The following is a 27,323-nucleotide window of genomic DNA, read 5'->3' as shown; positions in this document are numbered from 1 at the left end:
GGGGGGGGTGTATTAGTTAGCCATTGGCTTACAGTTCTAGTTGTTAAAGGTTGTGAGGTCGCATCACCAAGCATTACGAACTCGCTCCCTTGAAATAAAAGTCACTGCCCGTTAATAAGTAGCTTACCATGCAAGGTTTTTTTTAAATTTTCTAGTTATTAATTACAACTTATTAGTTGAACTAAAGTGATTCCGAGACAGAATAATTGTTTTTCATTTGACAATAGAATTTTCCATTGGAAACAGACATCATTTGTTTAGTTATGTGATTTTGTTATTTGATAGTCACACCATACATGTGCGAGCTGCAGTGTGTGGTGAATGAAATATAAGTGATATGAATAAGAATGTAAGTTTATATAATTGTCTGATAATGATTTTATTCCGATAGCACTTGTCTAAATTTCATAATTACGAACATATTCTGTCTATATAACTGTTACACATCTACCCTAAATGCAGTCAACCCAGATTTTTTTTTTTTTTTTGGGGGGGGGTCTCAGATCTAGAAAAATTAAGAAAGTCAATTCTAAACATTCTATTTGTTCCAATGTGGTGCTGTGTGACCGAGAAAATATCCGAAAATTTGTTAAAATACTGATTTTTTTTTTTAGTTAAAATATGATTGTTTGACCGTAATCCGTATCATCCCAGTTTGTAAATGAACGTAATCTGTATCATACATACCATCTGATGAGTCATTGGCCAAGACATGTGTTGGGTGAAATTAGTTAAATTAAATGGTTATTACATTCAAATCTCCACAAAGCTGTATGTAAACTGATGTCCGTATATATAAAGGATTATTCAGTCAAAACCAATTTAATCTAAAACAATAAATATTGATATAGCAGCTTCAGACATACGTATAGCATATAGACTGAGTTACAATGGTAAGTTTTCAGTATTTTTACAAGAAAGCGGAAAAATACTTCTCACACTCTTCCATCATGGGAGCATTTTACTCTGCCGTAAGCAGTATTTGGCACAAAACTAACGTTTTGCTCCGATGTAATCCAAACAGCAGTATTACTCTGATGTAAGTGAAATAGCGAGTATGGGGGTTACCCCCGTGTTGCTACATACATATGTATATGTCATCTTAAACAGAATGCTTGCATGTTAAATCTCTTTTAGTTTCCATGCATAATAATAATAATAATTTATTTTATTGAAGTATCACATATCAATTCATAATTTTAAAACAAAATTGATGTAATTAATATCCGGCGAAATTGACCTATGAGACACTATGCATATGGCCCTTTATTTGTCTATATAATGTCTACTGTACATTAATAGATTAAAGTCATGCTGTTGAGGTAAATATGTGAATAACAGGCTGAATGTACTAGTATTTTCTCATTTGAAGGAGAAAACTTTTACACTATACAAGACATGGTCTGTAAAAATACCACACTGTATTTTTTTTAATGAAAATTTTGAGATCCTATGATAAAATTAACAACAAACTTTATTGCCAGAGTGTGAAGATTTAGTATAATATGACATTGCCACCAATCAAACACACTTTCTGCTGGATTGTAAGTTAATTATCTTCTCCAGCATTACGTGATGACATTTATCAGAGTAATCATCTTTCCCTGAGAGGAAGTGACCAGCACTAAATATGAATGTTTCCTCAGGTACATCACAGATGAGGCCTTATTCCTGTCTGTAGTACAATGTGAGTGCAAAACGAGGCAGAACCAGACATTCTCAAGTTTTCATCCAGGAAATATTGTCTAGTTCGCCAAGACTCTTCACTTTCCAAGGTGAATTCTGTACAAATCAAAATTTCAATGAAATGATTTCTGATTATGTTGTCTTTAGTTTCAGTTCTCATTTTCTTTATAGTGACCATATCATCCGAACATGGAATTGTGCAGCTCTTCCACTTCGTATTCTCTTTGTTTTGCTCTAGCCTGAAAACAATAAAAATTTAAGATGTGAATGGTAAAGCCAATTATTCAAATATATTGAGTCTGCATGAAGCTTTACTACAAAGGGCAGATAGACAGTGAAAGGAAGAGTGGACTGTAGACATAGGGAGGGAAGGTGGATACAGAATGTGAGGAAGGGTGGATACACTATGGGAGGGTGACTGATGGTGGAAAGAGGGTGGATATGTTATGGGAGGGTGACTGATGGTGGAAAGAGGGTGGATATGTTATGGGAGGGTGACTGATGGTGGAAAGAGGGTGGATATGTTATGGGAGGGTGACTGATGGTGGAAAGAGGGTGGATATGTTATGGGAGGGTGACTGATGGTGGAAAGAGGGTGGATATGTTATGGGAGGGTGACTGATGGTGGAAAGAGGGTGGATATGTTATGGGAGGGTGACTGATGGTGGAAAGAGGGTGGATATGTTATGGGAGGGTGACTGATGGTGGAAAGAGGGTGGATATGTTATGGGAGGGTGACTGATGGTGGAAAGAGGGTGGATATGTTATGGGAGGGTGACTGATGGTGGAAAGAGGGTGGATATGTTATGGGAGGGTGACTGATGGTGGAAAGAGGGTGGATATGTTATGGGAGGGTGACTGATGGTGGAAAGAGGGTGGATATGTTATGGGAGGGTGACTGATGGTGGAAAGAGGGTGGATATGTTATGGGAGGGTGACTGATGGTGGAAAGAGGGTGGATATGTTATGGGAGGGTGACTGATGGTGGAAAGAGGGTGGATATGTTATGGGAGGGTGACTGATGGTGGAAAGAGGGTGGATATGTTATGGGAGGGTGACTGATGGTGGAAAGAGGGTGGATATGTTATGGGAGGGTGACTGATGGTGGAAAGAGGGTGGATATGTTATGGGAGGGTGACTGATGGTGGAAAGAGGGTGGATATGTTATGGGAGGGTGACTGATGGTGGAAAGAGGGTGGATATGTTATGGGAGGGTGACTGATGGTGGAAAGAGGGTGGATATGTTATGGGAGGGTGACTGATGGTGGAAAGAGGGTGGATATGTTATGGGAGGGTGACTGATGGTGGAAAGAGGGTGGATATGTTATGGGAGGGTGACTGATGGTGGAAAGAGGGTGGATATGTTATGGGAGGGTGACTGATGGTGGAAAGAGGGTGGATATGTTATGGGAGGGTGACTGATGGTGGAAAGAGGGTGGATATGTTATGGGAGGGTGACTGATGGTGGAAAGAGGGTGGATATGTTATGGGAGGGTGACTGATGGTGGAAAGAGGGTGGATATGTTATGGGAGGGTGACTGATGGTGGAAAGAGGGTGGATATGTTATGGGAGGGTGACTGATGGTGGAAAGAGGGTGGATATGTTATGGGAGGGTGACTGATGGTGGAAAGAGGGTGGATATGTTATGGGAGGGTGACTGATGGTGGAAAGAGGGTGGATATGTTATGGGAGGGTGACTGATGGTGGAAAGAGGGTGGATATGTTATGGGAGGGTGACTGATGGTGGAAAGAGGGTGGATATGTTATGGGAGGGTGACTGATGGTGGAAAGAGGGTGGATATGTTATGGGAGGGTGACTGATGGTGGAAAGAGGGTGGATATGTTATGGGAGGGTGACTGATGGTGGAAAGAGGGTGGATATGTTATGGGAGGGTGACTGATGGTGGAAAGAGNTGACAGATTGTGGTAAGAGGGTGGATACACTATGGGAGGAAGGGTGACAGATTGTGGTAAGAGGGTGGATACACTATGGGAGGAAGGGTGACAGATTGTGGTAAGAGGGTGGATACACTATGGGAGGAAGGGTGACAGATTGTGGTAAGAGGGTGGATACACTATGGGAGGAAGGGTGACAGATTGTGGTAAGAGGGTGGATACACTATGGGAGGAAGGGTGACAGATTGTGGTAAGAGGGTGGATACACTATGGGAGGAAGGGTGACAGATTGTGGTAAGAGGGTGGATACACTATGGGAGGAAGGGTGACAGATTGTGGTAAGAGGGTGGATACACTATGGGAGGAAGGCCTAGGGTGACAGATTTGAGAGAATAAGACAGATTGTGGGAGAAAGAATAGGCCGACTTACTTTGTGTTTTTTGTATGCTTCATAATCAGGATCATCGGTAGGTAATTCATGACGACACAGAGGACAGCTGTTCACCTGTAAATATTAGAGCTTATTTATTTATTATAATTCGTCCATCTTACCTTCATTATCTAACATTGCTTTGGTTCTGTTTTATAGATGGTATTCAAGACCATAGACAGCAATTTATTCAAAAGTGTAATTAATTTATTACCAGCGTAGCAGTTAACAGTATTACACTTTTAAAACTGTTATTTATTCATCTGAATCAAACTATCACATCTGATGATAATTTTTCCATTTTTCATCATTGATAACACAGAACTTTTGTCCTATATCAGTGTATCACATTGACTCTGGAAGCATAATGTACAGATCTGTCTGTCTATATTAAATTTCACCTTCTCCAGCCAGGGCAGTATACATTTGGAGTGGAACTTGTGGCCACATGGCATTTCTCGAAGTTCATCCTCCTCATCAAACAGACCCAGACAAACAGGACATTTCTTCTCCAGGGCTGAAATGTTATGTAACAACACTGTAGTTGTCTACTTTGACTTTCTATCGTTAATTTATACACAAAGTCCATATGACTTTTTTTCCTATAAAACAGCGTTATTTTTTACGATAAACTTACATAGTAAATACATTAACACTTTGATTTATAAACGAATGCTTTTTGCCAAGAGATGATTCAAACACTATTAAAATAAGGTAAAATCTGTTCAGTATCAAGAACTATATTCCCTTTTAGTTCATCCCTTTGATCCAAGGATGCTTTATACCAAGTTTTAATTTTTCCCAGATGGATCATTTCCAAAAGGAGCCAAAAAAATGAATTGCTTTGCCCAATGATCATTCTGATTAAATCTTATTTATTTATAAGTTGACAGACTGAGAGATGGATATTCAGTGCCATGCCAATGCTAAGTATAAACGGTGTCAGGTCGTTTCGATAACAAGACGGAAGTCGTTTCGGGACCTTTTTCCGGGTCGTTTCGGGAGTGTCAAAAGTCGTTTCAGGACATCTCAATTATTTTCTACTGTTTGTTTAGCACACGTGTTTATGTTTGTTTTGTTTACTTTTTAATTGAGTAATTTTCGAAATTTCAGCAAAACAAACAGTAAGCTCTTTGATTTCCTCATTTTAACTTAGGTTTACAAAAAAAACAAAAACGTTTGGAGATGTTCCAGATCCGAGTACCTCAGTGAGGAGATCACTGTTTTCATAGTTTCAACAATGAGGGTTACAAAAACACACCCTACTAGTCTATATTGTAAAATTTGATACTTTTTATATGCAGAATTTACTGTCAAATTAGTACTTCTGTAAAAAGGGAAACTTGATCAAGTTGGCAGCATTAAATAGGGAAAAGAGTAAAACGAAAACATGTTATCACGATATCAAACAAGGAACCTTAAATAACGAATGAAATTATGTAAAAATAATTGATTGATTAATTGATATTGACCGCGCGTTCGGTTCGGTACTTGGTGTTCGTTCCTCTCTAATTAATAATGGGATTAGTTTAATCAAATTAACAACATGTTGTCAATCAGGTTAATGTTGGCAGGTACCCCCTTCAGCAATCTAAGCGTGGCGCTAATTGGCAAAACTAAATCCCAAGCATGGGTAGGTTGAAGCCGCCATATGCGTACTCTTGTGTACACATAGATCGTGATGTCATTGCTGAAAGGCTACAACGAAAGCTGTGTTTACACAGATTTTTACGAAATGGGAAAGAGAAATGGAACTTGTAACATTCATTTATATTTTGATTGTTTTTTTTCTATGTCCCGAAACGACTTGAGTAAGTCCCGAAACGACTTAATTTTGTCCCGAAACGACTTCTGGACTCCCGGGCCAAAACCACTTGTTACCGAAACGACTAGCATTCGTATAAACAATCTAACTTGGCTTTTGATCAAGTGTTTTCACTGGTACTTTGTTTAATCCACATTAACATGTTTATTGGTCACAGTGACTTGCCCGCCTCTGCAGGTGTTACAAGATGAGTAGGTAGTGATTCTACAACTTTCTTTGAAGCAGGTGGAATTTTTCCCTCTCCTCCAAAAACCCTGCAAAATACAATGAAATAAAAATACTTACATTAAACACTGAACATTGTGCAATTTTTCTAAGACTCATACACACTTCTGCAAAGCATAATTTTTCTGGGCTCACTTTGTATTTTAACTCAATTGTTATTACATTCTTTCCTACTTTAGTACAATTGGGGGATTGAAGAACTTTCGAATGCTTCATTACAATTGAAACTCCTATATAAGTTTCCAACAAACATTTCGTTAAAGATCACTAAAAAATAACAGAGGTTCTCCTTTTAAAGGAGGGAAGTCTTGAACAGAACATATAACTGGGAATTATGTTTGGCACAATCACTGATCTACTCTGAACTTGCTGAAACTTAGGTACATATATATTCACAATCGCTTCCATTGTAAAATTACCTGCCATATTCTAAATCCCATTCAGCTGCCATTCCACTGTCCAGGAGAAGTCTGAAACACGACATGTAAACCTACTTGTAATTTATATCTTTTGTTAATATCTGGTGTCATATTTAGGAAAGAAAAAGACAGAAAGAGTTCATTTCAGCCTTAAATACCGAGTACATTGATTAGCAAGTCCAATCGTCCTCAAATTTATCTGCTCTGTACCCAAAATCTGTAAATATTTTTAAAAAATAATTCTGATGAATTAATCAAAACGGTTTGATAGTCAAATAACTAATTAATAGAAGCAGATCTAGGACAACCTGATATTTACCCCGAAAAAGTATCAAATGTCATTTCTGGGCGGTCACAACTGTAAAATATTCTGTAAACAGGTAAATATTACCTTGCCATGTGTAACATGTGATTAGGTTGTTCTCCATCTTTTAAAGGTTCGCAATCATGCTCATCAAAATAAGACGCCATTATACACTGATGATTTCTGTGAATCTGAGAACAAACTCTCCTTATTGCTCCTGTCTCCGGCTTCTGATGATTCTAGATCTTTTTGTATTAACAGTCATCACAAACCGGAAGTGTTGCTGTAAGGAAAAGTGCGTTCGTTTTGACTTTTTCATATTACCGTAGTTACAAGTTATCTCCCTTATATTATATATCTTAGCTAATAATAGTTATGGTAAAACAATAGAAAACAAATGGGTTATATTTTTATTAGTTTAAACATATTTTATTGTACAAATATACAAATGGATCGGACTACAAGTTATTACAACTTAATAGAGTCCTCTTCTCAATACATATTGTAAAAAAAGTGTATATGTTTTTGGGGAAAGGGAAAAGATAGGTTGAGGAAGGAAGGAACTGTGGGGTGGGAGGGGGTGATGGAGGGGAGGGGTGTTACCTAGAAAATTAAAACTTGTAAACTGAGAAATTGATCCGCATTTGAATCAATAATAAATTATACAGATTTCATGACATGCATCCTGGTAGAGTACTTTCAAAATGAACAGACTCAATGTAACAAATAAATCAGGCAAAATAATGAAATACAATTTCATAAACACATATAACAACTTAAATAAGAATAGAAAATTAATTGTTACTATCAAAACCTATTGCTGGATTTGATGTAATGATGCACATGTCTGAAGATACTTATGTTGTTTACTTATGTTGTTTTCTACCGAAAGTTGACTATTTCCAAACAAAAGTAGTTCTAAATTCTAAATTAAAATCAACATGCAAGGCATTCAAATTTAGGAGCAGGGTATGTCTTTCGTTGTTAAAAAGTAAGCACTCACAAAAAAAGTGAAAGGCATTTTCACAGGGATGGCCACAATAACAACATATTTTTATTTAATGGGGTACAGTGATTTTGACACAAACAAAAAAAGTTATTTTCATCTACTCTGGTACACCGCAAACTCAATTTCTCCTGTACGTTCATGTAGAAATACAGTGTATCATTGCTCAATTTAAATTGATTGGTTTGTAGATTATTACAATTGTATGCATAGCAATACACAACCCATTGATATACACCAGTATTCTATTTGGAACAAATCTGGTTAAAAATATTAGTTTACAAACCTTAATTCGAACTTTAAAGAATTGACAAAAAATACTAAAAAGGCAGAATATGAAAACAGGAAATATTTACAGGAATGCCCTTAAAATAAAAAGGAGAATAATATCAGATGTTTCAGAAGTGTAAGCGTCTTCTGCTTCTTAAGCAAATCCAAGTAATATCACGCCCTCAAAGTGAGAACCGAGGCAGTGACTGTGGGTGTAGGAGTTCAAACAGGTGAACTTATCTGTTCAACTTACCTAATGAAACCCAAGCACATTTTTATCCGTACTTTTTTCGTAAACTTTTCTTTTTTTCCCTTTTTTCTTCTGATTAATTGTTGTCATAGTGATATTAAGCAGGATAAGCTATCCTATATTGAAGTAATTAAAACACATTTTGCCTTCCTCTCCATGTTACTTCTTTACATTTTGGAATACACATTATTCTTTATTATTTATAAGATTTTAAAATAAATTTTAAGTATTTCTTCATTTTTCAATTTGAAATATCTTATTCTCCCGTGAATAACTTGTGTAAAAACGTCCGAGTTTCCATCACATCTGTTACGCCTTAACATTTTTGAATTTGTGCCATTTGCACTAAATACATATACATGTATCTAATTATTTGAATACATTCAGCATAGGTTGATGTGTGTGTGTGTGTGTGTGTGTGTGTGTGTGTGTGTTTTTAATGAAAGCGATAATTTTGCATGCAAAGTCAGTTTAAAATAACATTTTGATACTATTTATCACTGTTATTATTTTTTTGTCCTAGTTGAAAAAAATATCCCCTTCAAAATTCAGTCTACACAAGTACTGTACATGTACGTATCAAAATGTGTCGCAACACTTCAAAACGAATGGTGCCTAAGTGAATACCTGTACAAATAAGATACAGCCTTCCCTTCCTCTAAACTAGTGGTCCGGGCTGGCGGCCTACTCCCACTAGGAAACTAATGGTGCCTAAGTGAATACCTGTACAAATAAGATACAGCCTTCCCTTCCTCTAAACTAGTGGTCCGGGCTGGCGGCCTACTCCCACTCGGAAACTATAATTCTTCTGTTTAAGACTTTCGTGAGTAAGACACCGTTTGATGAACAGAAAGAAGTGACAGAAAGCACGCTTACCCAATTACCTTTCTTATTTCTGTAATAGGAGATGGAAACTGGTACGGCCAGCCCGGGGTACAAACCTGGGACCTCCACACTCTAGACGGTCGCACGAACCACAGGGACCTGCTATTTTGTTACAGCTATATTGGGACCTAAACTAAGGTGTTCATCGTAATTTTACATGTTTTAGGGGTTTATATCGACATTCGGTAATAATGACACCCCAATGATCATACAATGTATATACGAGAAAGGCGGAAAACTCTCGATGTCGAAATGTCGACCCCACCTAACTTTCTTGCATCAAAAACAACATTTCTAGTTAATGCTCAGTCTTTTAAAAACCTACTATATGCACCCCAAAAAAATGTATTCACCTTCCGCGGACATGAACTCTGTTTCCTCCAAAAACACACGCCTTTTCAGAGTTTCAAAGTTTTTCGCAGTCAGCCTGCCACTTTTTTTTAAATTTTTAATGAGGTTGACGTCAGCGCGTGCTGAAACATGCAATGTTGGTTGGTTTAGCGAAAAAAAAGGCTGCACTTCCAGCCAATCACACCACAGGTCTCGGCACGTGGCTATGAGTGCCATGAACAGATTGTTGGAGTCATCATAATTATTAACATGAGATGGAAGATACACGGCCAGACCGGGTTTCGAAGCAAAAGCTGTAGACGGGACAATCTGTAGGAGCTATTGGTTTGATTTTTTTAGTACCCAATAATTTCATTTGTCGAACTTGAAACAAATAGATATGTAAAATTAAGTGAGCTGAACTACAAGGCATAACCACACTATTTTCAGTGATTTTGCGCAAGTTGCCAATTTTGGATTACTAGTAATGAGTAATGTAAAGGTTGATGTTGAGATTTCATCATATTTCTATGAAAAAAGGCTATTGGTTATATCAGTAAATCCACCCTCTTATTGGCTACATTGTAGCCGTTTGAAACAAAAAAAGGAAGGTTGGGTACAAGAGTCTATGGAAATTATCGCATGCTATAAAACAGCGAAACGGAAGTCAATTTTCAGTTTTGTAAATGATCACTTCTGTACATTTATAGATTATGTCGTCATAATGCCATTTTCTAATAACCCTGATTGCTCTTCATTTCTCTCTCTCATATGAGATGTTAGACCAATTTTAAAGCAAGGCATTTTTCTGTGGAGCGGCGTTGTTTGTAACATTGACTCTCATGCCCAGTTCGTCCATCAAATGCTCTGTCGGGGAAAAAACGAGAATATATGGAAGATAGGAAGAGCGGCAAATTCTGTTTTCCCATACCCTTCCTGAGTAACATTCACCATAATATGTTGGCGACTTTCATGCATACTTCTGCCGCTTTGTGTTGGAGAGTTCCTTCTGACGGCAGACAATCATACCTTGTCAAGTTTTCAGTAAGTCCAAAGAAATACAACATGTTTCGTCTCCTATTACGTTTTCCAGAAGCCTTCGTTTGCAAGTACATGTATACACGGGTTTTCAGAACCTTCTTTGGTTTCCCCTTTTTAATCCCTCTACTAATAGCTCAAATATGCAATGTCAATGTAGTTTTGATCTTCTATTCCATGCACCCAGATACCATGGGAAATGTCAGATACTTTGGTTATCTCGTTTATTGTTAAACGGTCATATTTCTCTATAAAAGGTCCGAGTCACTGTTTCAGAAGACGGTTGAGTAATACATGACCTTGGTCCACTTGTATAGAAATAACACACTTATCAAAATACTCCAACACACGACAAACTGTTCTCAATGACCATCAAATATCATCTTAGCTGGTCATTAATGTTAAAGGATCATTTGTGGTCGGTATATGAACCAAATAAAAAAAAGTTACAATTTGTTCGGCATTGTTTTCCTATGGCAAAGATTATTATTCGAAATGACTTGATTACTATAATTTTGTATGTTACAAACACAGCCACGAAGATTAGCTCCACCGATCTCTTTATTATAAACCAGAGCACCTTTTTGCCTAAAACTGCAACATGTTTATTGCTACAGCAAATAGGGCTATCAGGTTGGTGCTCCAATAATTCTTCACAAAAACTGCAAGAAACGTTTTTAGAACGTTACCGATTCTGATATTTGTAAAATACTTTTTCCACATCATAACGGGTAATAATTTCATTATTTCTTTGAATATACATCAGATACGAACTTAATGGGAAAATAACTTTTCAGACCTGTACACAGTAGGGAGGCGACATGACTACCTTTATGACTCGATATTGGGCCAGAAACAATTTTTGGTATACTGTACGCCTTCGCGTGCTTTACCTAAACAGGTTTGTTTTAACTTCCGTCTCGAATATGGGGTTGCACTGGTTGAACACTGTGAAATGCTTTGGGTGGTATCTTGAAAATTGTTCACATTTATTACGTATAATTTTTACATAAATGCAGATCGATTGATGAATATAATGATAGAAGAAGATAATGCAGATATGTCGAATCGTGTAGACATGACGACGATCTTTTGAAAGTTTTGAGAAACGCAAATCGTTGAAGAAAAGAGCTAAAACGCCAAACAAAACTGCCGCAAAAATAACCAACAAGGTCACTGCACAGTCCCTAAATGTAATTTGATTTTTTTCGACAGTCAAACTCTGATTCTGCTTTAAAAAAACGCAACTTAAACGGTGAAAAAACTGCAAACTCGAATGTGCCGTTGGACCCGGCGAAACTGTGTGTCTGAATCACGTTACTCCTTGGGCAGGACCGATCACATGGTCCCGGGAGCCGGACCGATTACATGGTCCCGGGAGCCGGACCGATAACATATGTGGTCCAAGACTACATCTCGTCTAGCTGCAATCACTATTCAATGACTCGACCATAATAATTGTCCTTCCATATTTATAGGTAATAAAAGAATCTATTGTACGTACAGATATTGGTTTTATAATGGGAATTACCTTCGCTGAAATCAAATTTGCACTTACAATGGCCAAATGCTACAGGGTTTTCTTGGAATATTAACGCATGTCTCCAAGAGATCCGGTAAAATGTATGTTTTGGAAAGATAGTAGACATTCAAATAGCATGTATATGTCTTTGATTGGTTCTGTTGGTGACGTACGGTAATACCTATATATGTACATGTAGCCACTACAGCGCGGTGTTTGATTTCAGTGGAGAAACCATTCCCATTCCGAAACCAATAACTATAGATACATTGGATTTCTTTAAAATTAAATGGAACAGCGAAAGCCGTCATTTGACTGTAGAAGAGGCCCTCTAGTTATCGATCGACGTGGGGCGGCCACATCTGGGCGGCTCAATATTGGTACATGCTTTTGTTCGCATTTCTAGGTTCGATCGATTGTCGGTCGTGTCGGGAAGCTTGTTAGCGCGGAGGCTGCTGGAATGTCACTCCCGCCTGGTCGCCTTGGTGGGATCCACATCGCCCAGGTTTCCCTGTGAGAACGTAACCAGCCCAATCCTGTCGTACTTATTCTGACAAAACACAACATGTACAAAGTCAAAAGTCGCTCTGTGAATCCAGGCAACTGTGCTTCCACATAGCTACACAGGAAGTGAAGCCCTGCACGACTGTGTTCACGGCTAGACGGTGCCAATGATATCTGTTGCTGGGCATAACTAGTGGGCCTATCGGCTGTCCGACTTTGTGACTACCATTGAATGAACCAGGATAAAACTGAATCCGACATTGTTTGCTCCATGTGATTGTAAAATTTAGCTGAAGTGATCCTTGTAGGAACATGGGCGGAACAACGACCAGGTATGTGTGCTCTTATTATGTACCGTATTATTATATTATACTCTACAAATGTGAAATGAAGTACAAGTGCATATGTCCTGCCTTAACCCGCACTATGTACAAGTATGAAGTAGGGGTCTTTTGATATCCCGTACCGAAACCAGTACCTAGTGGGGATATCTCCATTACCCCTGTCCAAGCGCTGAACCCAGTGGGATATCATCTTTACACTGGTCCGTACGCTGTACCTAGTCGGGCTATCTCCATTACCTTGGTTCATACTCTGGACCTAAATGAGATATTTCCGTTACCCTGGTCCGTACTCTGTAACTAGAATGGATGCCTCTTTTATCCCGGTCCGTACGCTGTACCTATTGAGGCTGCCCCTCTTACACTGGTTCTTACTCTATACCATGTGTATGTTTCTCCATTACCCGGTATGTACTTTGTAACTAGTTGGAATATCTCCATTATCCCGGTCCGTACGCTGTACCTATTGAGGCTGCCCCACTTACACTGGTTCTTACTCTATACCATGTGTATATTTCTCCATTACCCGGTATGTACTTTGTAACTAGTTGGAATATCTCCATTATCCTGGTCCGTACGGTACGTTGTACCTAGCGAGGCTGTCTCACTTTCCCATGAACGCACTATGTGCATTTCCATTAGCCCGGCCCTCACGCTGTGCCTAGTTGAAATATCTTCATTATCCATTTCAGTACTCTGTAACTAATGGAGATATATCCGTCATTCTAGTCTGCATTCTGTAACTGGTAGATTGATCTCAATTACCCTGGTCAAGTTACCCCCGTTACATTGTTACTTGCGTATATATCTCCATTACCGCGTATCGTTCTACATGTATGTACCTAGTGGTGATATCTCCATTACTCTGGTCCGTGCTCTGTCCCTAGTGGTGATATCTCCATTACCCTTGTCCGTGCTTTGTACCTAGTGGGGATATCTCCATTACTCTGGTCCGTGCTCTGTCCCTAGTGGTGATATCTCCATTACCCTTGTCCGTGCTTTGTACCTAGTGGTGATATCTCCATTACCCTTGTCCGTGCTTTGTACCTAGTGGTGATATCTCCATTACCCTTGTCCGTACTTTGTACCTAGTGGGGATATCTCAATTACCCCTGTCCGTACTTTGTACCTAGTGGGGATATCTCAATTACCCCTGTCCGTACTTTGAACATTGTGGTGATATCTCCATCAGCCCGGTCCGTGCTCTGTACCTAGTGGTGATATCCCCATTAGCCCGGTCTGTGCTTTGTACCTAGTGGTGATATCTCCATTAGCCCGGTCCGTGCTCTGTACCTAGTGGTGATATCTCCATTAGCCCGGTTCTTGCTTTGTACCTAGTGGTGATATCTCCATTTCTCTGGTCCTAATCAAACTCATTACGTCGTAGTACTTTGCATTCATATGTGTCGTTATGTAATCAAACACATGAAGTTATGGTTCCTTGCAATTTGATACGTCTGACGTATCATTAGCCATCAGATACGCCTTTAATATATCAGGACTGCTTATTATAGCTATACCAAAAGATGCCAGGGAATAGGACGGTACCGTTGATGATTCAAACAGGATTGCTTTTATTATTCTGTCTGTCTTAAAATATTCCCAATCGATTCCTTATTCAAAACGTAACTAATGTAAGATTGGAAATATCCATCTTCTATACTTTCTAAAGATATGATCGTGATTGTGACGTCACACTAAAACAACCTGATGGCAAGACAATGTATGCATAATCGATGCAACAGACGGGTTACCGATGACCTCTACTACATTGTAATTATGCAAGAGAGTAAAAGAAAGTGTTACTATTGAGGAAAATATTCCAAGAAAGAATATAACAGTGTGAAAATAAACACCAATACATACATAAAGCCAATGTTCATCTGGTTAAATCAATATGAAAAAAGAGTTCAACTTATTTAAAACCTACACATCATAACGTTACCTGAAAATCCAACATGTTATAACGTCATAATACATTGAAATAAAACACTTCATTACGTTTCCAAACCATGTAACATAACACATGGCTACGTCACAGAACGTTTCCATCTAAAACATCGTTACATCATAGGTAAAATTATACAACCGAGGTATGTATTATTTCACATTTTTCAATTACAATATGTTTGATTTGATTACTTTGATCAAACAACGGGAAAATAAAACATCGAGTCTCGAGCCTCACGCGCTCGAGTTTCCCCTGTGATATTTCGCGGAACTACTCTAGAAATATAGACAAGGTTCACCACAACCGAGTTCCTAGTGACTAAAGCTGACACCATTGTCGTGTCAACCTAACCATATCTACTGTTGTGTAATTGTTTTATTTCGGTTTAATATTATATATGTACTACCCTTGTGGTAGGAAAAACGATTCTTTGTTCTCCCTCGATTTATCATGTTTCACAGGCCTCGTGAAACATGATTAATCTCGAGGTAAACGGAGAAACGTGTTTCCCTACCACAAGTGGGATACATTTATAATACAACACGTCATTATAGTAAAGGACCTTGTTAACAAACGCATTGTTACGTCAAATTTCTTTGTTATCTAACACGCCATTAGGTCACACTACCTATCAACTACGTCATATTACTTTTTAGTTCAACGCCATATGCATTTACTGGTGTTTGTATATTGTAATATTTACAACGTTTTGGACAATACAAATGTATGATACCATACACATTTTTCACGCCATGGGTTTTTAGATATCAAGAGAAAATAAAGACATTTCCCTTATCAATAATAGTCAGCTCCACTAGAACGCAATGTAATTAAAACCCTAAAATAGCCACGAAAGCGCATTGTATTTGGCCCACCAATCCATCAGGATAACCTGGCTAACCATTCATGTCCATCGCCGTCACTAGTTAATCAATGTTAGTAGCGACATCTAACGTAACAGTGTGTACACACGGCCTAATGAGTAAGTCTGATATCAATTAATACTAAATTACCTTAATTGAATGGTTTGCTGATGGACAGAAACATTATACATATACCTACCGTCGCAATCTTATGTGATTAAAACCTAGTGAACGATATGAATCTAAGACTGGACCTGTGCAAAATCAACGATTATGCATTTGTCTATGCTACTGTAAGCTACATAATACTTATCAAACACTTTATTAAACAGCTCAGATATGCCTGTCCATGTCATAGCCTATTAAACAGCTCAGATATGCCTGTACATGTCATAGCCTATTAAACAGCTCAGATATACCTGTCCATGTCATAGCCTATTAAACAGCTCAGATATGCCTATCCATGTCATAGCCTATTAAACAGCTCAGACATGCCTGTCCATGTCATAGCCTATTAAACAGCTCAGATATGCCTGTACATGTCATAGCCTATTAAACAGCTCAGATATGCCTGTCCATGTCATAGCCTGTCTTATCAGCCATCGTCCTACGATATCGCCAGCTCCCGGATTTATCAGGCCGAAATCGGGTCATATGCGAGCTAAACCAAAGTCCGTGTCCGAGTTGTGATTTCGTTTCGAAATTTGAAAATCTTTTATTTTTGTCGTATTCGAAGAATTATGGAGATCAACTATGTAAGAAACAAATGAAATTACCAGAAAAGAAAATGAAATCGGAAAGGAATTTGATGATATAGGGATGTTCGTCGAAAGTATGGAAAATGACACGAGAAGAGAAAATAATGAATGTATGAAACGCTATAAATGTGTTATAAAAATGTTATCTTCATCCCACGGGCCTGATACAGGTAGCTCGGCTCAATTAGGAGTTTGATATAAACAGTCATAAAATACATATAACCATAATTAAACGAAACTGCTATATATAACCAATAAGTAATGCTGCCATGATATCTGATACCATGCCTCAAGCACACATTCACAAAAGCACACATATACTACAAACATGGAGGCACGTCCTTTTATGACCTTAGCTGTTAAAAGGAGGTAAAACTAATAAATTTTAAACCAATCATGTCATATATCTGTCTCATCAAACATAATACTGGTACTGTAGTATGACTTTTTATCTAACATTGGTATTGTACCGCTCTATCTAATACTGGTACATGTAGTGTGGCATTTTATCTAATACTGGTAGTGTGACGCTTTACCTTATACTGGTAGTGTGACACTTTATCTAATACTGGTAGTGTGACACTTTACCTAATACTGGTAGTGTGACACTTTATCTAATATTGGCAGTGCGACGCTTTACCTTATACTGGAAGTGTGACGCTTTACCTTATACTGGTAGTGTGACACTTTACCATATACCGGTAGTGTGACACTTTACCTAATATTGGCAGTGTGACGCTTTACCTTATACTGGTAGTGTGACGCATAACCTAATACTGGTAATGTGACACTTTACCTAATACTGGAAGTGTGACACTTTACCTAATACTGGTAGTGTGACGCTTAACCTAATACTGGTAGTGTGAAACTTTACCTAATACTGGTAGTGTGACACTTTACCTTATACCGGTAGTGTGACACTTTACCTTATACCGGTAGTGTGACACTTTATCTAATACTGGTAGTATGACGCTTTACCTAATACTGGTAGTGTGACACTTTACCTAATATTGTCAGTGTGACGCTTAACATAATAATAGTAATGTGACGCATTACCTAATACTGGTAATGTGACACTTTACCTAAAACTGGTAGTGTGACACTTTACGTAATACTGACAGTTTGACACTTTACCTTATACTGGTAGTGTGACGCTTTACCTAATACTGGAAGTGTGACGCTTTACCTAGTACTGGCAGTGTGACGCTATATCTAATACTCGCATTGTGACGCTTTGCCTAATACTGGTAGTGTGACGTTATATCTAATACTCGCATTGGGACGCTTTACTTTGTAATGGTAGTGTGACACTTTACCTCATACTGGCAGTGTGACGCTTTACCTATTACTGGTAGGGTGACACTTTACCTAATATTGGCAGTGTGACTCTTTACCTAATAATAGTAATGTGACGCATTACCTTATACTGGTAGTGTTACGCATTACCTAATACTTTTAATGTGACGCTTAACCTAAAACTCTGACACTTTACTTTAAACTGGTAGTGTGACCCTTTACGTAACACTGACAGTTTGACACTTTACCTTATACTGGTAGTGTGACGCTTTGCTTAATACTGGTAGTGTGACGCTTTACCTTGTAATGGTAGTGTGACACTTTACCTAATACTGGTAGTGTGACGCTTTACCTAATACTGGTAGGGTGACACTTTACCTAATATTGGCAGTGTGACGCTTTACCTAATAATAGTAATGTGACGCATTACCTAATACTGGTAGTGTTACGCATTACCTAATACTTGTAATGTGACGCTTTACCTAAAACTGTGACACTTTACCTAAAACTGGTAGTGTGGCACTTTACTTAATACTGACAGTGTGACACTATTCCTTATACTGGTAGTGTGACGCTTTACCTTATACTAGTAGTGTGACACTTTAAGTAATACTGACATTGTGACGCTTTACCTTGTAATGGTAGTGTGACATTTTCCTTATACTGGTAGTGTGACGCCTTACCTAATACTGGCAGTGTGACGCTATATCTAATACTGATAGTGTGACGCTTTACCTGATACTGGAAGGGTGACACTTTACCTAATATTGACAGTGTGACGCTTTACCTTATAATAGTAATGTGACGAATTATCTAATACTGGTAGTGTTACACATTACCTAATACTGGTAATGTGACACTTTACCTAAAACGTTGACACTTTACCTAAAACTGTTAGTGTGGCATTTTACTTAATACTGACAGTGTGACACTTTTCCTTATACTGGTAGTGTGACGCTTTACCTAATACTGGCAGTGTGACACTTTAAGTAATACTGGCATTGTGACGCTTTACCTTGTAATGGTAGTGTGTTTTCCTTATACTGGTAGTGTGACGCTTTAAATATCACTGGTAGTGTGACGCTTTACCTAATACTGGCAGTATGACACTTTACCTTATACTTGCAGTGTGACGCATTACCAAATACTAGCTAGTATTGTGATGGTATATGTTTTATCGATTGTAGAACGCTAAATTTGATAAGGGTAGTGTGACGCTGTATTTAGTGGTAACTACTTAAATACTCCAGGAAAGAGACCAAATGCCATACACGTTCCTCGAGAAAGTGTAGGTTGGAGCAGGGTCAAGTGATATATCTAGTGATTGGGTGCGGACTGGTGACGAGTTATCGGCCGTATTGGGCGAGTTAGTCTGCGCGCGCAAGGTCACGTGACGAGTTAATGGAGATGAAATACACATGTAAAGGTGATTGAACATTTTGTTTGCGCACAAAATAGTAAATTCGGCGTCACGATCGAAAAAGATAAGACAAAATTAGAGCCTAATTTGTACAAAGCGGTGGCATACACGCGGGCAATATGTCTCGGTTACCGGAACAGAGACAATTTTAACATCGTTGTGACTTAAAAGCGGCATGGAAACCGTTGCTGAATCACGCACCGCGTCTTTTGATCTACATTAATAGGACAGACAGTGATATTTATGTGTGAGTAACAAGGCTGGTTCAGAAAGTGTGGGGTAACATAATGTCTGTAGCCTGTGAGTGTGCAAAAGAGTTTAAAGTCTTTTTGGGTAACACACAGTCTGTAGTCTGTAGTATGACGCTTTACCTAATACTGGTTTTGGGTTGTACCACAGGGTTTATAGTTTGTTTGGGTAACACACAGTCTGTAGTCTGTAAGTCTGTAGTTTGTGAGTGTACCACATGGTTTATAGTCTGTTTGGGTAATGCACAGTCTAGTCTGTAAATGTACCACCGGGTTTATAGCCTGTTTGGGTAATACACAGTCTGTAATCTGTGAGTGTACCTCAAGATTTATAGTCTGTTTGAGTAATAAGCAGTCTATAGTCTGTTAGGTTACCGCAAGGTTTATTGTCTGTTTGGGTAACACACAGTCTGTATTCTGTGACTCTACCATATGGTTTATAGTCTGTTTGGGTAGTACCACTGGGTTTATAGTCTGTTTGGGTAACGTACAGTCTGTAGTCTATGAGTGTACCACAGGGTTTATAGTCTGTTTGTGTAACACACAGTCTGTATTTTGTGAGTGTACCACATGGTTTATAGTTTGTTTGGGTAACACACAGTCTGTAGTCTGTGAGTGTACCACAGGGATTATAGTCTGTTTGGGTAATACACAGTCTGTAGTTTGTGAGTGTACCACATGGTTTATAGTTTGTTTGGGTAACACACAGTCTGTAGTTTGTGAGTGTACCACAGGGCTTATAGTCTGTTTGGGTAACACACAGTCTGTAGTCTGTGAGATTACCACAGGGGTTATAGTCTGTTTGGGTAACGCACAGTCTGTAGTCTGTGAGTGTACCACAGGGATTATAGTCTGTTTGGGTAATACACAGTCTGTAGTCTGTGAGTGTACCACAGGGGTTATAGTCTGTTTGGGTAATACACAGTCTGTAGTCTGTGAGTGTACTACTGTGTTTATAGTCTGTTTGGGTAACACACAGTCTGTAGTCTGTGAGATTACCACAGGGGTTATAGTCTGTTTGGGTGATACACAATCTGTATTCTGGGAGTGTACCACAGGGTGTATAGTCTGTTTGGGTAACACACAGTCTGTATTCTGTGACTGTACCACATGGTTTATAGTCTGTTTGGGTAATGCACAGTCTAGTCTGTAAATGTACCACCGGGTTTATAGCCTGTTTGGGTAATACACAGTCTGTAATCTGTGAGTGTAACTCAAGATTTATAGTCTGTTTGAGTAATAAGCAGTCTATAGTCTGTTAGGTTACCGCAAGGTTTATTGTCTGTTTGGGTAACACACAGTCTGTATTCTGTGACTCTACCATATGGTTTATAGTCTGTTTGGCTAGTACCACTGGGTTTATAGTCTGTTTGGGTAACGTACAGTCTGTAGTCTGTGAGTGTACCACTGGGTTTATAGTCTGTTTGGATAATACACAGTCTCTAGTTTGTGAGTATACCACATGACTTATAGTCTGTTTGGGTACCACACAGTCTGTAGTTTGTGAGTGTACCACATGGTTTATAGTTTGTTTGCGTAACACACAGTCTGTAGTTTGTGAGTGTATCACAGGGTTTATATTCTGTTAGGGTAACGCACAGTCTCTAGTTTGTGAGTGTACCACATGGTTTACAGTTTGTTTGGGTAACACACAGTCTGTAGTCTGTGAGTGTATCACAGGGTTTATATTCTGTTTGGGTAACGCACAGTCTCTAGTTTGTTAGTCTGTTTGAGTAACATACATATTGTATTCTGTCAGTGTACCACATGGTTTATAGTCTGTTTGGGTAACGCACAGTCTCTAGTTTGTGAGTGTACAACATGGTGNTTTATAGTCTGTTTGTGTAACACACAGTCTGTAGTCTGTGAGTGTATCACAGGGTTTATATTCTGTTTGGGTAACGCACAGTCTCTAGTTTGTGAGTGTACCACATGGTTTATTGTCTGTTTGGGTATCACACAGTCTGTAGTTTGTGAGTGTACCACATGATTTATAGTCTGTTTGGGTAACACACAGTCTGTAGTCTGTGAGTGTACCACAGGGTTTATAGTCTGTTTGGGTAACGCACAGTCTCTAGTTTGTGAGTGTACCACATGGTTTATTGTCTGTTTGGGTATCGCACAGTCTGTAGTTTGTGAGTGTACCACATGGTTTATAGTTTGTTTGGGTAGCACACTGTCTGTAATCTGTGAGTGTACCACATGGTTTATAGTCTGTTTGGGTAACACACAGTCTGTAGTCTGTGAGTGTACCACATGGTTTATAGTCTGTTTGGATAACACACAGTCTGTAGTCTGTGGGTGTACGACAGGGTTTATAATCTGTTTGGGTAACATACATATTGTATTCTGTGAGTGTACCACATGGTTTATAGTCTGTTTGGATAACACACAGTCTGTAGTCTGTGAGTGTACGACAGGGTTTATAATCTGTTTGGGTAACGCACAGTCTTTAGTCTGTGAGTGTACCACAGGGTTTATAATCTGTTTGGGTAACGCACAGTCTCTAGTTTGTGAGTGTACCACAGGGTTTATAGTCTGTTTGGGTAACACACAGTCTGTAGTCTGTGAGTGTATGACAGGGTTATAATCTGTTTGGGTAACGCACAGTCTGTAGTCTGTGAGTGTACCACAGGGTTTATAATCTGTTTGGGTAACGCACAGTCTCTAGTTTGTGAGTGTACCACATGGTTTATAGTCTGTTTGTGTAACACACAGTCTGTAGTCTGTGAGTGTATGACAGGGTTATAATCTGTTTGGGTAACGCACCGTCTGTAGTCTGTGAGTGTACCACAGGGTTTATAGTCTGTTTGAGTAAAACACAGTCTGTAGTTTGTGAGTGTACCACAGGGTTTATAGTCTGTTTGAGTAACACACAGTCTGTAGTCTCTGAGTGTACCACAGGGTTTATAGTCTGTTTGAGTAACACACAGTCTGTAGTTTGTGAGTGTACCACAGGGTTTATAGTCTGTTTGGGTAACACACAGTCTGTAGTCTGTGAGTTTACCACATGGTTTATAGTCTGTTTTGGTCTTCTTTGGACCCAGTGACGTTGATATTTTTATAGAGTATAATTAATTTAGTCATCGATTAATCAATCAATCAATCAATTTTAATAAAACAAATTATTAATCAATCCATTGAAAACAACCAATCAAAAATGAGAACAGACCACTAGCACACGCGATCCTATTATACCAAACATGTTCTATAATTAAGTTCTGCAATGTGTACAGAAGATTGAATTGTAGAGTAGAGGCTTTATTATCAGGTAAAATTCGTTTGGAAATCTATTAGCCATATAGCTTCATCATAAGGTCTCGTGTTTTATTGATGCACAACAACAAATAGTGTACTGCTTTGAACATGTGGTGTTAGATGTGTAAGAGCTTATTTCTTCATGGTGTTTCATTCTGTAGAAGTAGGTGGAACAGTTGCTTTATGTGACATGCATTATCCATGCATGATTGTGGAAATTCATTGATCATTGATGAAAGCTAATACGTGTGTATTCGAGCAATATTTCTGTTGTAATAAGGTCGGGGCTTCGGATTGGGGGGTTGGGAGGAGGTGTTTTCTGGAATCATACCCAGTATAAGCTGCACGTGTAAAATTAGGATTGATAAATAAGAATACTAAAGAAATAAAAATGCTTACAGCATTTTAAATTTTGTCATTTACACAACTGGTTTTAAAAGGACAATCTGTGCTTGTGTTGAATGTCATTTGGCTTGACATAACCCTATAAAGTAATACCAAAGCAATAGAGTGCATTACTGATTCTACAGAATAATGTGTTGGCTAATATATTAGCCTAGTAGAACGTATTGCTTATAAATAGTGTAGCTGTTTATTTACCCCACGAGATCGATCGCCATTTCTTACCGAGACTGTGCCCCGATGGCGCGATAGGGACCTAATCGGGCGCACAAGTAGAGGAGAATTTATTTTCATATAGAGTGACTAATCAGAGAGTGAGAAAGCTCAGCCGTCTCTAGCGTACACCACTTACTTGCTACAGCACGTATGTCTGTCTGTTCATTGTGTTCTTACCTGACTGGTTATAGTAAGTGTGTCCGTCTGTCCGCGACAAAACATAACTCTCTCAACACAGCACGTGCGTCCGTTTGTCCGCGGAAAAAGTGAATCTCATCATAGCACGCGTGTCCAACTATTCCCGGCGTACAAAATTCACTGATCACAGCACGATCGTCCATCCGTCCGCGGCGTGCGGACTCACTGATCACAATTCCAATAAGAGGAAATCAAAGAAGGAGCATATGTACCTCCTAAATGCACGCGTACAACTACATGTGCGTAGTACAGTGTGTATTAATCATTTGTTTAAATTACCTACATGTAAGTGCTCGTCTAAAATTGAAGTACGTAAAGCAGTAATTTGTACAAACTTATAAATGGAAAATCCGAAAATGGGCATTACTCCTATCGGAAAACATCATGCAGTCAATATCAAGAATTACTTGCATAATGTCTACAAAGTTCCATATTTACCATCAAGAGGATGAGCAGTAGTATATCGGACGTCTGTATAAGGATATCAGAAAGGAACCTACTGTAACTCCCGGGATAATCAGCGAAATCAACATCACACAAATGTAAAGGTAATAAAGGTACGGATAATAGCGGTATAAAAATCAGGAATTATACTTTATTAAGCTGAAGTCCCTAATCCTCACGAATGATATCAAGTCGACATCATTGGTGACATGCCATAAACCGTTTACACGTCAAACACAATTCCGCGTTTACATGACCGATGCGATATGGTGTCTGCACGTCCGACACGGTTCAATGTTTACGCTTTAGACACAATACAGTATTAACATGTCCAACACGGTACATCTGTACAATGTTTACACGTCCAACACGATACATCTGTACAATGTTTACACGTCCAACACGGTACATCTGTACAATGTTTACACGTCCAACACGGTACATCTGTACAATGTTTACACGTCCAACACGGTACATCTGTACAATGTTTACACGTCCAACACGGTACATCTGTACAATGTTTACACGTCCAACACGGTACATCTGTACAATGTTTACACGTCCAACACGGTACATCTGTACAATGTTTACACGTCCAACACGGTACATCTGTACAATGTTTAAATGTCCAACATAGTGTATATGTACAATATTTACACGTCCAACACGGTACATCTGTACAATGTTTAAATGTCCAACATAGTGTATATGTACAATGTTTACACGTCCAACATAGTGTATATGTACAATGTTTACACGTCCAACATAGTGTATATGTACAATGTTTACACGTCCAACATAGTGTATATGTACAATGTTTATACGTCCAACATAGTGTATATGTACAATGTTTACACGTCCAACATAGTGTATATGTACAATGTTTACACGTCCAACATAGTGTATATGTACAATGTTTACACGTCCAACATAGTGTATATGTACAATGTTTATACGTCCAACACGGTACATCTGTACAATGTTTACACGTCCAACACGAAACATCTGTACAATGTTTACACGTCCAACATTGTTTGTATGTACAATGTTTACATTTCCAACACGGTACATCTGAACAATATTTACACGTCCAACACGGTACATCTGTACAATGTTTACTCGTCCAACACGATACATCTGTACAATGTTTACACGTCCAACACAGTACATCTGAACAATGTTTATACGTCCAACAAGGTACATTTGTACAATGTTTACACGTCCAACACGATGCATCTGTACACTGTTTACACGTCCAACACGGTACATCTGTACAATGTTTACACATCCAATACGGTACATTTGAACAATGTTTATATGTTTAACACAGTACAGATGTACATTGTTTACACGTCCAACACGGTACATATGTACAATGTTTACACGTCCAACACGATACATCTGTACAATGTTTACACGTCCAACACGAAACATCTGTACAATGTTTACACGTCCAACATTGTGTGTATGTACAATGTTTTCATGTCAAACACGATACATCTGTACAATGTTTACACGTCCAACACGATACATCTGTACAATGTTTACTCGTGCAACAGGATACATCTGTACAATGTTTACACGTCCAACACAGTAAATCTGAACAATGTTTATACGTCCAACAAGGTACATTTGTACAATGTTGACACGTCCAACACGATGCATCTGTACACTGTTTACACGTCCAACACGGTACATCTGTACAATGTTTACACGTCCAACACAGTAAATCTGAACAATGTTTATACGTCCAACAAGGTACATTTGTACAATGTAACACGGTACATCTGTACAATGTTTACACGTCCAACACGATACATCTGTACAATGTTTACACGTCCAACACAGTAAATCTGAACAATGTTTACACGTCCAACATGGTACATCCGTACAATGTTTACACGTCCAACACGGTACATCTGTACATTGTTTACACGTCCAACACGGCACATCTGTACAATGTTTACACGTCCAACACGGTACATCTGTACAATGTTTACATGTCCAACACGATACATCTGAACAATGTTTACACGTCCAACATGGTACATCTGTACAATGTTTACACGTCCAACACGGTACATCTGTACAATGTTTACACGTCCAACACAATGTTTACACGTCCAACATGGTACATCTGTAAAATGTTTACATGTCCAACACGATACATCTGACCAATGTTTACACGTCCAACACAATGTTTACACGTCCAACACAATGTTTACACGTCCAACATTGTTTGTATGTACAATGTTTACATTTCCAACACGGTACATCTGAACAATGTTTACACTTCCAACACGATACATTTGTATAAGGTTTACACGTCCAACATAGGGTATATGTACAATGTTTACACGTCTAACACGGTACATCTGTACAATGCTTAAATGTCCAACATAGTGTATAGGTACAATGTTTACACGTCCAAGTACATCTGAACAATGTTTATATGTCCAACACAGTACAGATGTACATTGTTTACACGTCCAACACGGCACATCTGTACAATGTTTACACATCCAATACGGTACATCTGTACAATGTTTGCACGTCAAACACGGTACATCTGTACATTGTTTACACGTCCAGGTACATCTATACACTGTTTACACGTCCAACACAGTGCATATGTACAATGTTTATACGTCAAACACGATAAATCTGTACAATGTTTACACGTACAACACGGTACATCTGTACAATATTTACACGTCCAACACGGTGCATCTGTACAATGTTTAAATGTCCAACGTAGTGTATATGTACAATGTTTATAAGTCCAACACGGTACATCTGTACGATGTTTACACGTCCAACACGGTACATCTGTACAATGTTTACACCTCCAACACGATACATCTGTACAATGTTTACACGTCCAACACGATACATTTGTATAATGTTTACACGTCCAACATAGTGTATATGTACAATGTTTACACCTCCAACACGATACATTTTACACGTCCAACACGGAACATCTGAACAATGTTTACATGTCCAACACGGTACATCTGTACAATGTTAACACGTCCAGCACGATACATCTGTACAATGTTTACATGTCCAACATTGTGTGTATGTACAATGTTTACACATCCAACACGGTACATCTGAACAATGTTTACATGTCCAACATTGTGTGTATGTACAATGTTTACACATCCAACACGGTACATCTGAACAATGTTTACACGTCAAACGCGATACATCTGTACAATGTTTACACGTCCAACACATTACATACGAACAATGTTTTCACATCCAACACGGTACATCTGAACAATGTTTACACGTCCAACAAAGTGTATATGTACAATGTTTACACGTCCAA

At 38.6% G+C, this 27,323-nt stretch overlaps 2 protein-coding genes across 3 annotated transcripts in view; one reads left to right on the top strand and one right to left on the bottom strand.

Annotated features, from left to right (window-relative positions):
• Positions 1 to 1,456: 1,456 nt before the first annotated feature.
• LOC110451860 (E3 ubiquitin-protein ligase RNF181-like) lies at positions 1,457 to 7,086 on the bottom strand. The gene is made up of 6 exons (XM_021500080.1): positions 6,874 to 7,086; positions 6,483 to 6,533; positions 6,004 to 6,092; positions 4,415 to 4,530; positions 4,014 to 4,088; positions 1,457 to 1,925 (listed from the first exon to the last, which is right to left on the bottom strand). Exons 1-6 carry the CDS (start codon positions 6,951 to 6,953, stop codon positions 1,866 to 1,868), a joined length of 471 nt encoding a protein of 156 aa, XP_021355755.1. The 5' UTR covers positions 6,954 to 7,086; the 3' UTR covers positions 1,457 to 1,865.
• Positions 7,087 to 12,522: 5,436 nt separating this feature from the next.
• LOC110451859 (cadherin EGF LAG seven-pass G-type receptor 1-like) overlaps positions 12,523 to 27,323 on the top strand; it is a 59,290-nt gene continuing 44,489 nt past the window's right edge. For both annotated transcript variants that reach the window (XM_021500079.1, XM_021500078.1), the window contains exon 1: positions 12,523 to 12,923. The gene's annotated coding sequence lies outside the window, so the exon portion shown is untranslated. The remainder of the gene's footprint in view (positions 12,924 to 27,323) is intronic.

The sequence above is a fragment of the Mizuhopecten yessoensis genome, unplaced genomic scaffold (assembly GCF_002113885.1).
Source record: "Mizuhopecten yessoensis strain PY_sf001 unplaced genomic scaffold, ASM211388v2 scaffold6217, whole genome shotgun sequence".
In the NCBI taxonomy this organism is placed as follows: Eukaryota; Metazoa; Mollusca; class Bivalvia; order Pectinida; family Pectinidae; genus Mizuhopecten; species Mizuhopecten yessoensis.
The sequence above is the reverse complement of the archived record's forward strand: the minus strand, read 5'-3'. Positions and strand labels throughout refer to the sequence as shown.

Coding starts and splice junctions, on each gene's coding strand:
- LOC110451860 (XM_021500080.1), bottom strand. CDS start 6,953: ATGGCGTCTTATTTTGATGAGCATGATTGCGAACCTTTAAAAGATGGA. Junction 4,089..4,414: donor TACTGCCCTGGCTGGAGAAG/GTGAAATTTAAT, acceptor TAATATTTACAG/GTGAACAGCTGTCCTCTGTG. Junction 1,926..4,013: donor AAGCATACAAAAAACACAAA/GTAAGTCGGCCT, acceptor TATTGTTTTCAG/GCTAGAGCAAAACAAAGAGA.